This window comes from Nelumbo lutea, chromosome 4 (assembly GCF_056320005.1).
Source record: "Nelumbo lutea isolate HS-2025 chromosome 4, American lotus-T2T, whole genome shotgun sequence".
Classification (NCBI taxonomy): Eukaryota; Viridiplantae; Streptophyta; class Magnoliopsida; order Proteales; family Nelumbonaceae; genus Nelumbo; species Nelumbo lutea.
This window is the reverse complement of record NC_142687.1, coordinates 32,941,991-32,958,261: the sequence shown is the minus strand read 5'-3', so window position 1 is coordinate 32,958,261 and position 16,271 is coordinate 32,941,991. Positions and strand designations below refer to the sequence as shown.

At 37.6% G+C, this 16,271-nt stretch overlaps 2 protein-coding genes across 4 annotated transcripts; one reads left to right on the top strand and one right to left on the bottom strand.

The window, feature by feature from the left end:
• Positions 1-5,619: 5,619 nt before the first annotated feature.
• Positions 5,620-6,693, top strand: LOC148855062 (uncharacterized). The gene is made up of 2 exons (XM_088986179.1): positions 5,620-6,157; positions 6,373-6,693. Exons 1-2 carry the CDS (start codon positions 5,822-5,824, stop codon positions 6,595-6,597), a joined length of 561 nt encoding a protein of 186 aa, XP_088842305.1. The 5' UTR covers positions 5,620-5,821; the 3' UTR covers positions 6,598-6,693.
• A 1,705-nt stretch (positions 6,694-8,398) lies between these two features.
• On the bottom strand, positions 8,399-15,108 carry LOC148855061 (protein WVD2-like 7). 3 transcript variants are annotated; one of them, XM_088985887.1, is made up of 10 exons: positions 14,505-15,108; positions 13,844-13,914; positions 12,758-13,471; positions 12,358-12,576; positions 11,967-12,010; positions 11,800-11,883; positions 11,602-11,698; positions 11,429-11,500; positions 10,918-11,028; positions 8,399-9,319 (listed from the first exon to the last, which is right to left on the bottom strand). In XM_088985887.1, the coding sequence occupies exons 2-10, from the start codon at positions 13,877-13,879 to the stop codon at positions 8,828-8,830; spliced, it is 1,869 nt and encodes a 622-aa protein (XP_088842013.1). In that variant the 5' UTR covers positions 13,880-13,914; positions 14,505-15,108; the 3' UTR covers positions 8,399-8,827. The 3 variants fall into 3 exon arrangements, with proteins under 3 accessions (XP_088842013.1, XP_088842015.1, XP_088842016.1); XM_088985889.1 differs by having other exon boundaries at positions 12,358-12,570; XM_088985890.1 differs by lacking the exon at positions 12,358-12,576.
• Positions 15,109-16,271: the final 1,163 nt, after the last annotated feature.

Genomic DNA, 16,271 nt, shown 5'->3' with positions numbered 1-16,271 from the left:
CTATTGTGTGTGTTCTAGGGAGTAGTGAATTTGCGGCAGACCCATACATATCTATCATAGAGTGCTCTGGTCGCAGGCAAGCCCATAACTTTACACAATTTGATTTCTATTCTTTATAGTGACGTTATAATGGTGTTTCACAAAAGAAGGGAAAAGATGAGGTAATCTCATCAAATCCCGGAGCTTGGAGCCTGACTTTTCCAATTGCCGCCTCCAAACCCTCCACCTTCTTTTGTTTTGCATTATTGAGGGATTGCAACAAACTATTTACATGCATTCTTTCTTTATTGCAACCACTTTCCTAAGGATGTTCTTGGTTTGAAGGAAAATATAGGGAAAGGCAGAGAAGGAAACGTATACAAAGTTTGTATAGGTTTCCTATCTTTTCCTTCAAACCAAACACAACCTAAATGTATTGAACAGTGAGCTGTTAGAAACATGAACCACTGCCTTCTGATTTGACCTCCAGTTTGGACTGGTCTTTAAAAGATTACGAGCTGCCTAATGCTCAAGGCTCCCACCAATGCAGGGTCTTAAAAGATTATGACCAATGCCTAAATGATCAATGTATAACTTGACCCAACTAGACCATCCTAAATAAACTTTAAAGTGCTCAATTCGAGTTCCATCAGGTTCTAACTTAATCAACCTGACCTTTGACTTTTTTTTTTTTTTTTTTGATAAAACAAAAGGGGCTACATAAGGCGGGGGACCTTGTGTTTTGTTGGGCCCTCTTTAGGGATGTCAATGGGCAAAGTTTAGGCTGCATCAGGGTGGCCGGTCCCGTTGTAAGTGGGTAGTAAGGCAATGAGGGGATGATCTCCTTGAAGGACGAAGATGGAGCCGGTTCCGAATTGGAGTTGGGGTTGGGCTCAATTCTCTGGAGGGAAAGGTTAGAGGATTTTGGTTGGGAGATTCTGGGGTTCAAAGATCTGTCCCCTGCGGCTTGCATCTCCTTTATTAGAGATCCTGAGGATATAAAGATAAAAGTCTAAAAGAACACTTTTTCCATTTGGGAAGAGAATCTTGATTCTTTTATCTGCCATAGCAAATTTCACTGGGGTTTAGCCAAGTATTTAACGAGATCCTTTAAGAATAAGATTTCTTTTTCTGAAGGGTTCTTGGATAACATGTACTGACTACATCCCATGAATTCATGGGTTTTATTGTGGCCCATGTGTTAAAAGTGAGATCTTTGATTAGATGACGTGTTTGGGCATCTTGGCAGTTGTCTTCGAGATGTCCCATCATGGTTCACAATGATTTTCGGAAAGTGTAAATCAACTGCTAGGAGATGTCCACGTGCTCATCGTGAGTTCTAGTAGACCTGATGACGTGTTTGGGCATCTTGGCAGTTGTCTTCGAGATGTCTCATCATGGTTCACAATGATTTTCAGAAAGTGTAAATCAACTGCGAGGAGATGTCCACGTACTCATCGTGAGATCTAGAAGACCTTTTATGTCTATCACAAGTGTGTGACAATGCCTTGTACTCATCGCAAGCCTTGGATGATGCCTTATGCTCATCGCAAGTACGTGGGCCTTGTATTGCCTCTACAGAATGCTGTCATGCTGCTACAGAGGCTCATTAGTCATTTTAGTACCCTGAACATTGTGTATCGTTTTACTCATTTTGGCCGTGGCATTCTTCACACCTGGGATTTTTTCATGTAGTTTTCTGTCATGAATTCCATGGCAATGAACTACATGTACCTACACCCTTACCGATAATGGAAAAACAGAACTACTTCTAATTTAGACTGCATAGGTCTGTAAATACTAGATCCTATTATTAATCAAGTTCATAGGGTCTATAACTGATAAAGAGCCAATCGGTTTATAGGTAGCATGTATATAAACATGTAGAACCAATCCTAACCACCCAGACCCTATTATTGGTTCAAACTTTACGCCATTGGTGGGTTGCTTTTTCATACCTTTTCCTTCAAATCAAACATAGCTTAAATGTAAGCTACATTATTGACTGGAGGATAATTAAAAAGATAAATCCTGTTGTGTACTCATGCAAGTGGATCCAGATTTGCTGCCCATAAATTGTTCTTACATCTCCACTTACAAAACACTAGTACCGTGTATTGAGAAAGAAAAAGAAGATATTCTTAATGCACAATGGAAACAACTGGTAGGCAAGAGATCCGAGCCCTGTGCAAGGCAAGTCTAATAACCCGACAACCAAGTAAATTCTGAGCATTTGAATTTTCAGAGTTAGGTGTAGAACGCCACACCCAAAAGAATGGTCAATTAATTTCATATATGTAAAAGTCCAGTGCTCCCACAAATGTGGGGTCTGGAGAGGAACACATGTATGCAAGATGCAATGCTGTTTCTAAGATTTGAACTCTGATCACCCAAATTGAAATGGAGCAATTCGAGAAGCTGTTTTTAAGATTTGAGGACCGGTCACAAATCCAATGGTTGTGCCAAAGCTCACCCTCTCATTCCATGTGTCAGACTACTAATCATAACTTTATGTAAAGACTTTTCATTAATTAGAGGGATTTTTTTGCTTTACATACAATGTTTGAATGTCAACCTAAAAAGAGAACAGTTTTCATACAATGTCGGTTACGTGTTCATTATTTGTTGATGCAAGCCTTCCTCTCCAAGTGTCAAGTGGGACCCAACCAATCTGGCAAGTTATAAAGACCCTAGACCACATGCTGTTCCTTGGCTGAAAGTTGAGATAGGGTTGATATCGTGGACTAAGTGACTTGCAATAACAGAAGAGTAGAATTGTCAGGTAAATCTAAGTGACACAAATTCAGTGTGTTAAACATAGGAGAAATACCAAGTTCCAATGGCAACCAACAAACAAAAATATAGACATGCTGAGAATGTATATATGAAGTAAGGAAAGAAAAACAAATATTATCATTAGCACAAAAAGATTTGTGTGGAGCCTATGTCTATTGGTTATAACAAATTACAAAATTTATCATATAAACAAATGCTAGAGATACAAAGATGAATAACTTTTTCACATATAGAACCTTTCACTCTTTCTTACAAGGCTTCACAGAAAACCCTTGTTGCAAAATATTCCTAACACTTCCAACTTTATTCAACTACTCCACATTCTCATCTAATCTTTTCTTTATAAGATACAACTGGTCCGCAGGCCAAGTCTTAGGCCAGGCTAGGCCACGGATTGGGCTAAGCCTATTCATGGGCTTGGTATCTCAGTAGTTCTGCCTGACCCATTAACAACGTTAAATTAATTAATTAAATAATTTGAGATAATCTTTATTAATCTTGCATTGATAATACATAAAGTTTTATTTATTTACTTATTTTACTAAATTATTTAACTAGTTAATAATTTAATAATCTAACAAATTATTATTTCTAGCAAAATAAGACATAGAATTGTGTGTGTATATATACTCTCTCACTTAATTATCTACTCATCTCATTTATTTATTAAATTAACTTAATTATTATTTAACTATTTCCGATTATTTCACTATATAAAACAAAACTACAATGACAAAAGTCATCTCTCCCTTTTTCACTCTATTGCCCGATGGCCGTGATTATTTATTTAATCTTTTATTTTATCAATTAAATATATTATCCATAAATATTTATTTATTTTTTTAAATATATTTTTTTTTCCAATAAACTTTTAATTAAAAAACTTACCATTCATAAATTTTTTTCTTATATAAGAATTTACCTTTGACAAGTAAAAAAGTTAAAAACATACAAATACGAAAATGTTGCCAATGCATGTCTGTAAAAATAAAAAGATTATGAAAATGGTATGAAGATTATATACATTTGAACATAACATGGAACCGTACCACAGTAAGGGGGCACTCGGCATCCACCACAAAGAATTTTTATTTAGGTAGATGTTTTGTACGTTTTATTTCAGGAGGTATCTACAGTACTCCCCAGCCTGGTAAAAACATGTCAATATATACAATGATAAAATCTCCGGCCTCACAAGTATGAGAACATGAATTAGAGTCTGTGTGATCTGTGATTAGTCCATCCCTCCCAAAATAGCTGAGCTCATAGCATTTTTTTCCCTACGGTTATGATACATCGTTTTATTATACTTGAACTCGACAGAAAACTAGTTTTAACGGTTAATCAGCCAATTAGCTCACACAAAAAAAAAAAAACATCAAATACCAATCAATTGGGACCTGAAAACAACATCACCGGATCACTGTCACTGTTTCGACCATCCGGTCCGATCTGAATTTGACAACACTGTACAATATGGTTTATTACTTTATTAATTGATAATCTGAGAGATAGTTGTGAGTTGGCCTCTATTGACAAATAATGCGCACGCACAAGTACACACCAGCTTAGATTAGATTGCAACCCGGATGAGTTGATATATTTGTTTGCATTCCCCTCTTTCCGCGTGGCTGGTTTCAAACCATAAATGGCTCCTTAATCCTTTGGCCATTTTAATGGCCACAACAGATTACTTCCAAGGACCACTAACCTTTTAGCCACGTGGGCCGATGACAAAACCTCAAATGCATCTTGAGACTTGAGCGCATTCTCGTCTCGAAAATACATATTATATCTTGATTATTACTGAAACACCCTTCATAGTTCAGCATAATAACCACATCTGCTTTATGAATTATTTCTTTGATTTTTATAAGAGTTGCAATGCAACCCCAAAAGGCCAAAACCACTTGTTTTGAAAACTGGACCGGTTGATCTGTGGGAATTGTTCAGTAAATCAGTTTCGTTTCACGACTTGGTCAATAATCCTCTTACCCAAATAGTCGAACTGTGGACTCATCAATTTTAACAATATTTTTTAACTATTGTTACTTTTTAAATCAAAATAAGCCATCCATCCAAACCAGACAGACAGTCGGACTATTTGACCCAGAAACTAGTGGTGAAAACAGTTTCGGGTCCGGTCCGATTTGTAAATCCTTGTTGATTACTTTACGTGGGCCACGATTTTCTTATCACCCGCTACGTGGTTGAATTTTTTTTTTTTTTACGCCTAAATCCTCTCCTGGTCTCAAAGGCTCATAGCCGCAAAACCAAGACACTTCTTCTTCACGTGAACAAAAGGATCATGATGGTTCTTTTTCCAGCCTTTTCTCATCCTTTTCCCTGTAATAATTTCCTTTTTTTTTTTGTTTAACACAAGAAGGCCATCAATCGTCCTTTTTAGATTTTTCTTGGTACATCTTTTCCCGCTGAAATTGAGAAAATGAAAACCAGAGACGGTTCACTTTCCCCACGTTTGGTTTATACGGCTTCTCATTTATTACCATCTAAATTATCTCCACCACAATATCCGACGGCCCACAGTTCTTGTTGCCCTTAGCCATCATTGGGATTTGGGACACTTGCAAGGGTAGGAATGTAGGATGGGATATGGAGACGTGGAATGGGGAGTTCAAATCAGCCCCACAAGATTGTCCCCACAATCATCCTGGTGGGTCCACATTAGAACCCGTGATTACCGAAATCTAACCTTACATCATGTTCTGTTGATTAGTTCACACTTCACAGCCGTGCTTGGTCTCTGTAAATCCAACCGTTAATTCCACTAAAAAATAGAATAAAATAAATAAATATAGTCTTTGGCTCTATATAACCCCCCATTGATTTTGCTGGAAAACGACCACCTTGTTTCCCAAGAAAGCTCATAAAATAAAGTGCGACCAAAACGACCGAAACCCTACTTTTTCTCTCTCTCTCTCTCTCTCTCTCTCGCGCGCGCGCGCGCTGTTGATGCTTGATAGCAGCCTCTCGTCTCGTATCTTCTTTGTGCAGAAAGCACTTTGTTCAGGTTTTGAGTGAATCCATGCTTTCTTCGGCAGAACGCAGCAGCTCAGGGTGGGATCCTCATCATCACAATCATACCTATTGTTATTATGATGATCAACCCCATCGTGATCATGATGATGATCAGCAGTACGACCACCACCTTCAACTTCCAGTTCAAGAGCTGAAGTTGGGATTGTACCGGAAGAGACCCAGAAAAATTCCGGCAAGGAAAGATGAAGAAGGGGGAGAGATGGCTAAGGTTGTGAGGGGGAAGAAACATGCGACAGAAGGCCAGATGGTGATCTCAAGAGTCTGTGTCGACTGCAAAACCTCCAAGACCCCTTTATGGAGAAGTGGCCCTGCTGGTCCTAAGGTACTTTTATAACAGTTTAACTCCTTCACCTGCTTCTAACTTTTTATTCATTTCTTTTTAATGGGTTTGTGCTTTGATTTCTCACCCCAGTTAGCCACCTTTTAATCTGTTTTTGCTCCTTTGAGATGTTCTCTTCCCCTGCTTCTTGAGCTTATGGGTATCTAAGTTCATCGTCGTAAAAGTGCTGAATCTGTTTTTCCATTGTTGGGCTGCAGTCGTTGTGTAATGCTTGTGGAATCAGACAGAGGAAGAGGAGGAGAAGAGAACTGAATATTCTTAAAATGGCCGGAGGCGTCACCATGGAAAAGAGGCAGAGCAAGGTGGAGGGAAAGAGAACAACGCTACACATGTTACAGAGGAGGAAATTTGAAGGAAAAGAAGAAGCAGAGGCAGCACTTTTGTTGATGGCCTTGTCTTGTGGGGTGTGTGTTCATTCATGAAAATTAACGATATATTTTTATTATATATAAAACAAAGTTTTGTTTATTTATGCAAGAAAGTAATGAATAATTGAATATGGTGTTGTTTGGTTGGTCTCTGTCTCCAAAAAAAAAGGAGCAACACAGAAAAAGGTTCCTTCCTTTTATATTCTTTTGCTGTTTTTGCGTTGTTCTTTTATTTGTGTTTGCCAAATAAAGGAGGATGGCTCCGTGGTTTGCGCCTCTGCATCCTTCCTTGTTCTCCACCCTTTTCTGACCGAGACCCCTTTTAAGGTATGGTGCGGCTGGCTGGGCAGGGAGAGTAATCTGGTCATTTAAACAAAGTAACTCTTCGATGGCATTTCTGTAGTTTTAAGTAACAATTGTGGTGTTTTAAGTCTCTAACCATTATCAATGTTTGTAACCGTGGCCCGGTAGCTGTCTTTTTTTTGTTTTTTATGCCGGTAGCTGCCTAGTCGTAGTTATTTTTTAGAACTACAACTATTGAGAACACTCGTCTCCCTCCAAATATTGATAACACCATATGCACGACGGATACTCAAATGAATTCAAATGGGCTCCCCACTGCGTCCATCTCCGTGCATTGGGAACATCTCCCGTATTCAGGGGGAGAAGTTCTCAATGCACGGATGGGATGTGCTGTGGGGCGCTTGTATCTGAATTCCACTCAAATTGACTATGTAATACATGAATGAAAAGGCAAAATGGGATTTGGGAATACAATATCATGGTTCCAAATTTTCTGTCTACAACGGTATTTGAAAATTTGATTTAGATAATTCGAATATTTAATTGATTGAATTCGAATATTTTATTCATATTGAATACTTAATTGAATTTGAATTAGGATATGGCCTGATTTGATTCGACAAATATTTAGATTTGATTGATTATTTAATTCTTATATATAATATATAAAATTTTTAAATATTTTTATATAATATATATATATATATATAATAATTAAATTATATAAATAAAATATTTATTTATATATTTATTAATTACCTGAAATAACTGATTAGTTGATTTTGAATCAATCGAATATTTACATATTTATAAATTATATAAATAAAATATTTATTTATATATTTATTAATTACCTGGATCCGAATTTGATGCGATTCGAATTCGATCCGTTTACACCCCTGAAAAAACCATGATCCCAAACATGGCCTAAACTTTGCCTTGTACACTTGTGGAGTCTAAACCTTAATATAAGGATTCAGAGGTTCTTTTTGTTAATGTTTTAATACATTTTACATTAGAAGAAATAGTGCATGAGGGAGATTCTTTCAGTTCAAAACTAGTATTAAGCATTAACTAACATTATTGAGTGGGGGCCTGTGACCATTTATGGTAGATTCGGCGGTACCCAATTGAGCATTTGAGGAGTTAGGGATCAGGTAAACACAGATGGCAAGCACATTGAGTAAGCACTCAGAAAATTTTTTAACACTCCAGCCTGCCCTTGGAAAAGATTAAAAACTAACTTTTGATAGTGTCATAATATTTATGAAGGTTCTCATTTGATCTGCTGAAATGAAATTTACAACATGGCATGCACCATGTCAGCATTTGTGTCATCGATGGTTTATTTATCGCTTTGCACTTATGCTGGTGTGTATCTATCAGAACTAGGTCCTCTGATAATGTGTTATTGTTTACCTGTCAGCGGGAAGTCTGCTGGCAACAGAGACTACTATCCTCCTGTTGCCAGCTTGCAGGAAATATAAGCAGTCCGACTTGTACAATTTGCTTGGAAAAATATGGAAGAAGATGCAACTGCTAGTCAAAATACTGGCACACAATAGAAACTTGTTCAATTAAATAGGGTACCTGTTGCATGGACCACAGATCAAACTTCCATAGAAAATCCTGCAATTAAAAGTCATCCAAATTAATGGTAATTTGTTCGATGGACCACAGGTACCTGTTTTATGACACAGTGAATGCATGCTTTACATGATAAGCAGAGACCCGCATTTCTCTGGTAGCTTGTTCAATGAATAGGGATGACCAATTAATGCTTCATAGATAATGGGGACAGGAGGGAACTGAAGGAGCTGTAAGGGAGGTTCCCATTTCAAGAACTCCCTGAATCAGCCACCGTTATTTTCTATTCCAACTACATGTACAATACATACTGGATGCATTAAAATGAAGAATAACACAACTGCAAGTAGAGATACAAAGTTGGCTCCTAGGGGTCGGGGGGGAAGGGTTTTGATTAGGATGCAACATCTACCACTAGATGGCCAATTCCGGACCCTCCGACACCCATACCCATACTAACCCCCTTCATTGACTTCCTTACCACCTCGCTGTTGCTGCTGCGCCCGACTCCCCCCACTACCCGCCTCTGCTCAAGTCTCTCTTTCTTCACCTTACCAGTCTCTGATCCCTGTTGTTTCTGCACATTAGGATCCTTCACCTTCTCCTTTTCTTTTTTCCCTGCTGCCTCCATTCTCTTTCCAGTTTGTGGAGCATGGTTTCTAATAGGTGATGAAGTTGGAGAGCTTCCACCAACTACAGTAGGCACTATTGTAGGAAAGTCAGCTGCTTCCGAGGGTTGTGGTTGAGCAGTGGCATCTGCAGATTCACTAGCAGAGAGGTTCTGGTTTCCTGCTTTTGTAGATGCTTGTGATCTGGATGCAGTTCTACTAACTGGACTCGTGGTCTTACTTTGCGATTTAGTTGGTTTTACAGTATTTGATACAGCCTGAAAGAAGAGATCAGTAACGGTCAGTACCATAAGAGAGTTTGCTAAGATTCTTTTTCTTTGCTAGCAATTATTCTATTTTGACATATATGTAGAAATCAATTAGGAAAACTTATCTATTTGGAGTGACAAGCTCTCCAAGGTAAGATGGGATTAGAGATGGTAATTGCCAGTGATTATGGGGTGCATGCATGCTTTTGCCTTCATGTCCCCTGGTCAAATAAATTACATCTAAATACAGGTAAAAGGTAACACACACACACACACACATACACACACTATTAATACAACATAGAATGAAACTAAAACATAAATATAAGTGGCCCATATTCTTTTATTTCCTAATATTTATTGAGCAAATTGAGGAATGGAATCTTGTAAGGAACTAGAAATGGTTTACATGTTGATGTGAGAACTGATTTACTTCAAATAAAGTTCAAACAGATATTCTAGCCTGGTCAAACTTTCCATTCTTCAGGAAAACCAAGCAGTTACAAGCATTTTTGTGTCTATGCACATGGGAATTAAAAACGCTGTTGGAATACAATTTTGGGATTTTCAGGAAGGCCATAAAATTCATTTCTAGTAAGTTGATATGTGCCCAAGTTGGTGAAATTAATCCAAAAGTAAAATCTAAATAGCTAGCCAGAACAGTAACCTGAGCCAATCCATGAATTAACCTAAGGTTCTCAGTTCAAGGCAAGGAGATTCTTTCTTAAATGGAACCCAACCCAGTTCAGGTTGGGTTGAGTATGGTTTGGTTTTGCTAGATCAGAAAGGCATGGTTATGGTATAATACAAGCTAAAAGCAATTAACTAGTGCACAATGAGACTGAAACAGCATTGCCAAAGTTACCCTGTTAACAGGGTAAAAGGAAATATCAATATAACTGTAATACAGAATAAATTGTCTGGTTATGGTTGTGCTGAGGAACCAGGGCTTCGAGCTGGAAGTCGACCTAATCTTGGATTAAGGTTGTGTTTCCTAGAATAGTCCAACTCAAGGTCCAAAACTTCCACAATCGAACACTTAATTTGGAAGAGATTGAGGTAAGCTCATGTTACCATTTTTACTAGCCAAACCTAAGAAGGTAGTGCAAGTAAGAATCACCACCAACAAGGGATAAAAAGAACAACAATTTTTTCCACCTTTTTAAATTTATCGTATGATTCTTTAAGCAATTGGTGGGAGCCCTTGTGCACTGGGCTGCCTTATGATCCTTTAAGCAATTACTTGACCTTTCATAATCACATTGTAAACATTGTTGGACAGTGCATGTCAGAACTTTCAAACATCACTGACCCTAGGAATATGTCAGCCATCCCCATGCAGCACATATTTTAATAGATATCTGATCATGCAATGTTAACTGTTATAAACATAACATGTCTAAAAGGGAATGCTTAATGCAAATTACTAAAGTCGTATTCATATTTGGCAAAATAAGGAATAAAAATTGCAAGGTTTTTCCTGGGAGTTCCAAGATGTTCATGAGTGCAACGTGGATATCTAACATATCCAACTTATGAACATAAAGTTGTCCAATGTCAACTTTGACTTTTCCTTGTATAAAGGTATATACACTTTTGGATTGTACCTTTTTGGCATCAGAGCCTTGTGAAGAAGCTCCACGATAGAAAGAAGGCATGGGTGTTGCTTTGAAGTTGAGACTTCTGCGAAATTGTTTCATCTCAGCTTCTGTCTCCTCCTATAGATACAGTAAGTAATACAATTAGTCTCTTTATGGTTAATAATAAATAACTGAAAAACTCTAAGGTGGAATACTTAAAAATCATTTACATACTAGAAATGACAGGGTGATTCAGATGAACCAAACATAAGCATCTACTTTATTTTGTATAATACGAGATATATATGCAAATATTTTGGCATGTATCTGCCACAAGAATCTTACAGAGTACAGTGTCTCACAGATGAACTTCTGAAAACTGGAATTTCCTTTTACATGAATAGTAATTGAAATACCAAGGAGTAAAATACTATATTATGAAAATTAATTCTTGTTTTATTGTCTAAAAATTCATCCAGAAAACTTGGCTCCCACCAGGTTCAAATATATACACTTCAATGGAAATCATTCCATATACCTGTGTTCTTGCTTGGATTTCATTCATCTCAACCTCTTTAGCATGCATTTTTTTCTCCAACTTCATATAGAACTGGATCAAGTGAGGGACGATAAAGGATGAGTAACTCTTTCAGATCTAATACCTTATAGCTAAAACAAATTTAAAATGAATCAGACCAGATGTTAACTTGCCTCTTTTCTCCTTTCTGCTCTTTCATCACTCTTGAAGACAAAGACTGCGGAACTTGATTTTATGCTTGTCTTAGACGAATTTACTGTTCTCTTGGGCCTACATTATCAAAATTTTAGTCAAAAAGATCAAAACTGAAGGATTTATTTTTAGGACCAAAAAGTAAAGATATTTTCTTTACAATTATGTTTCTCACAAACCTATTTGCAGTCTGGCATTCTTCCTTCTCAGAACCAGCAGGTTGAGACTTACTGCCTACTTTCTTTGCCCTTGTATCTTTCTCACTGTTACAAAAACAAGGTGAGTATTCCAGTCAGTAACTGATGACATATGATACAGTTTAGTAGTAATTGAAAGGATGCCATACCTTTTATTTTCTTGATTTAATTTTGTCTTCAAGTTTTCAGAATCCTATGAGGCAACACCAATCCATAACAAGAATTAATAATGTTATACTGAAACTTCAATTTTTGATAACTGTTGCTAATTCAGAAAATCTGATTAAGCATGTTTGGAAGTGCTTAGACTTCAAAAGACAATGTTTTGATTTGCCTTGTCATTATTATGGTAAACTCTAGTTATATGGATGCATGTATACTTATCTCTATCTGAAATGTAAGCTATGAATGATCATCTTCAATAATGTTTATGGCCTAGAATTGTTTCACTCCAGCTTTGACTGTCTGTGACTAACTAAATGCCAACAACATAATTTAAACAATAAAAATTGAGGAATCTTGATATCACCAGATGGATACCTCTCGTTTTGAAGTTCTGGTTTGAGAACCAATGGCTGGTGAAACCTTTTGGGGAGAATGTTTATCTGTTCTAGTTCTTACTGGAGTATCTTTTTCGATTCTCCTTGAATTCTTTGAAGGCTTTGACACTTCACTTGAAATCTTTCTTGGAACCTGAGTTACTGTTACCTGAGCCCTCGGTTTGGGTTTGACAGTTTTCGTTTCTGCCCTGGCCTTTACCTAGGTCAAGTTATCAATAAGAGTAATGCAAATGACAGAATCATAGCATATAATAGAAATTATGTTCCTATTAGAAAATCCCTACACAGAATGCTTGGTACAGTTAAATGGGCATGTAAGAAAGATAAAGATACACCAACACACTCGCCCTTGTATGAACAATTACAGTGAAGAATCTAACCTTTAGAGATGACTTTTGTGAAATTTTCAAGCTAGGACTATCAGCTTTCCCCACCATGCAATTACTTTTGGTCGTGGATGGGTTGGTGCTTTTAGGTAAGGTATCCACATTTTCTACTTCACTAGCAAGTATATGTTTTACTTCCATCTCTGGTTCATCCTTGACCAAAAGCGTGGTGATCTCGGATTTAATTAGATGTTGTAGACCATTATCTGAGGGTTCATCGACATTATTGAGTAATTGGTTTTGTTCCATTGTGTCAAGTTCTACAATTTGATTATTACCACCCAACACTGCATTTTCATCAGTGAGAGAGAGTTCCATCTGAAATTTAGGAGAAAATTCCTCACCCTCTCCATCATAACCCATCACATCATATTCTCCATGGTAATCTGAACCATGTGGGCTTTCATCATAGTGGGCAAAATAGCTTCCTTCATTAGTATTCTCCAATTCTTCCATGTAACTCACATGGTCAAGGACATCATTTTCATCACTTTGGTACTCTGTCCCACATGAAATTTGCCGTGGAAAACCTTTCTTCTTAAAATGAGCTTCAAAGTAGGCTTTCTTCTTAGTGACAGAACCTGGTGTTGAGTATTTTTCAACCTCTTCAAGGTACCTATTATGTGAGAAGGAGGATCTCCTTTCCCAAGCCAAGGATTCACCTTCAAATCTTCCAAATGATATGGAACCAGAATGTAAAGAGCCTGCCTGCCAGTTTTGAAAGAAAAGAAATAATGTAACTGCAGATTGCATATGATAACATAAATTTGGCTTTGCAAGAAAGCTTTATATAGAGAAAGTAATGTACAGGAAAAATCATGGCTTTGTATCACTAATTCATAAGCCAATTTCAACCTGTAAAATCTCAAGTTTAATTATTAAATCTCTCTATAAAGATCAAACCAGATCACATATCTAAGATTCCAATGCAAATAGCAAGGTAGTTCTTTTTAAGACTTGAAATGCTCGTAAAGCATCTCCACTCAATACATAATAAATCAACCAATTTAAGAATAACGTTAACCACAAGTGTTTAGAAATGAAATGTGATTAGATCCCTACTTTGGGTGAAGACCAAACCTTAAAGCTAATGGGTTCTTCGATCTCTCCAGCCATGAGAGGCCAAATCAATTCTTACATTCCCCAAATACCTGTAGATTCACGACAACAAATCAAACTTCTCAGAAATCACTTTTGACCTTAGATCCCCGTGAATTATCAACTAAATCAACGAAAAAAATCACCAATTAAGAACTTCAACAACTCTATTAGCTGAAAAACTTCATTTGCAATATATTATTTAATAATGATTTCAAATCTTGGACACTCAGGTCCTTTACCGCAAAAAAGCCATACACTTCTCCCAAAACCAAGAAGAATAGAAATGAAAACTTTGCAAGTATTATAGTCTTACTCTTACATCTTTGAGCTTAATCAGCTCAAGCCTATGACCAGCCCCTCTTAGCATTAAAAATCAAATCTTCCGTAAGGTATTCATCAAATAAAGTCATGAATCTGAATTAAATGAAAAAACTCAAGAACAGACATTGCAAAATTTATTTGGTCCAGTGCAACAATAGTCTAAATTACGCATCTCATCACCTACAAGTCCCATAGTAGTGCGGAATCCCACGGATCAAGAGAAGTACCATAAAAAACAAAAAATTCACCGTAAAAGTAATGCAATTTCTTTTTCTTCTTCTTCGAAAAAACAAATACTACAGTTTCACAGGAAGTATACCTTCAAATGTATTGAGTCAAGGACATTGTCTCTCATAGAAAGCGAACTAAACTTGGAAAACAAAAAGAAACGCTCCAAGCGTTCATTGGCGAAATCGAGCAACAACAAAAGAAAATCTCTTATAAATCACTCTGCAGCTGACAGTATCCGACGATACAGAGCTCGAATGCAAGAGCTTCCTTTGATCTGTATGAATCAAAGAGCTTCGGGATCTTGTAATGACTCAAGAAAAGCGTGTAGATCAAACAATTTGGGAATCTGAAGCCTGCTTGTAGGACTGGACTAGGAATGAAGAGTTTTTCTTTTCTCTTTAATACTTGGATTTTTTCTATCATGTGAGATGAGACTTCCAATCTAACGAGATGCTTAATAGGTCCGCTCTGTGCTGTCTCCTGCTCTTGTCTTCATCCTGGGAGAACAGCTTGCTTCTCCACCGTCAAGTGTCGTCAAATCGCCGTTAATATGGTTAGCCATCATACGGACGGTATCCATTGGGTAGCTCCAAGATCCTGATTGGAGTTGAAGGTGGCCCGTGTTTCTAACGGAAACCGTCTGAACAAACTGTCACTTAGTGTGATCCCACGTGGCACCCATTTTCTCTCTCGTCGGTTCTTCTTTCGCTCCCTCTGACTTCGGAGCTTCTTTTACTCGCTAGAGTGAGTGATAAGCGGAGGCAAAACGTGCTGCCAAGGCAAGGAATTACTGTACGGCTTCCTTTTATAGACCTTAGTTACAGAACATGATCTTTAAAATGTAGTGGAAGTAAAGAGGTGAAAGGCACCCATCCTTCAATGGGAACCCGAATGCACTACCTATAAGACCCGATTAATAAGGGCCTATACTCATATATTAGGAATTGGGATCAGCCCAACCCCAAAGTTTCGTTTCTTTTCTAAATAATCGGCTCTACACGCGGGTATATGGACCCGACCCGACACGACCCGTGTTGCTTTTGCATGTGAAATCAAGGTGGTGGTGGGTCCTACCTAGTAAAGTAAAAAAAAAAGGGTCAAAGAGCAATAGTGTTAGACAAACTCTTTTAATGGGTCTAACAAGTATAGTGAAAACAAAGTTAATATTACCCAATGATTAATTTAGAGTGTTATTGTTAAATTTTGTTTAAATAAAAGCTTTGAAATAAAAAATAAATCAGAATTTACAACCAAATCATTTGCATTACCGTAGTTTTGCATCAATACAAATAACATTGCACCGCAACCAAACACATCCAGAAAAGTCAGTAGTGAACAATATAGACTATAGAGAGTGAGACCGGTTATCCAATTTCAAAAACATAAATTTTTGATCTTGAAATCAAGAGATCATTTTATCTTTGGAACTGATGGATCGATTTTTGGTAATGTATCATTTTTTTTTGTGCTAACTACCTCGTCATTTCGTCTGCTCCCAGGTGGCCGATGACTCAGAGGCTAAAGTGGAGCTCCCTAGTGCAGTGCAACTCGGCTACTCCCTGCAGAAGATGATCTACTTCATCTTTGTAAACGGTGGACCTGGTTGATCTGCAAGAACTAAATCAGAGAACTCGGGGGTCCCAGGTGGCCGATGACTCAGAGGCTAAAGTGGAGCTCCCTAGTGCAGTGCAACTCGGCTACTCTCTGCAGAAGATGATCTACTTCATCTTTGTAAACGGTGGACCTGGTTGATCTGCAAGAACTAAATCAGAGGACTCGGGGGTGTTTACCCGGCGAGGTCACTTCGATGGCTAAATCAGCACTTAGTTGTGAGCTGAAGATGATATTAGAGAAT

Excerpts from the sequence above, each read along its gene's own strand:
- LOC148855062 (XM_088986179.1), top strand. The coding sequence starts at position 5,822 with ATGCTTTCTTCGGCAGAACGCAGCAGCTCAGGGTGGGATCCTCATCAT. Across the intron at positions 6,158-6,372 it reads GTGGCCCTGCTGGTCCTAAG|TCGTTGTGTAATGCTTGTGG; the intron begins GTACTTTTATAA and ends GTTGGGCTGCAG.
- LOC148855061 (XM_088985887.1), bottom strand. The coding sequence starts at position 13,879 with ATGGCTGGAGAGATCGAAGAACCCATTAGCTTTAAG. Across the intron at positions 13,472-13,843 it reads AAGAACCCATTAGCTTTAAG|GCAGGCTCTTTACATTCTGG; the intron begins GTTTGGTCTTCA and ends CAAAACTGGCAG. Across the intron at positions 11,884-11,966 it reads TTAAATCAAGAAAATAAAAG|TGAGAAAGATACAAGGGCAA; the intron begins GTATGGCATCCT and ends TTTTTGTAACAG.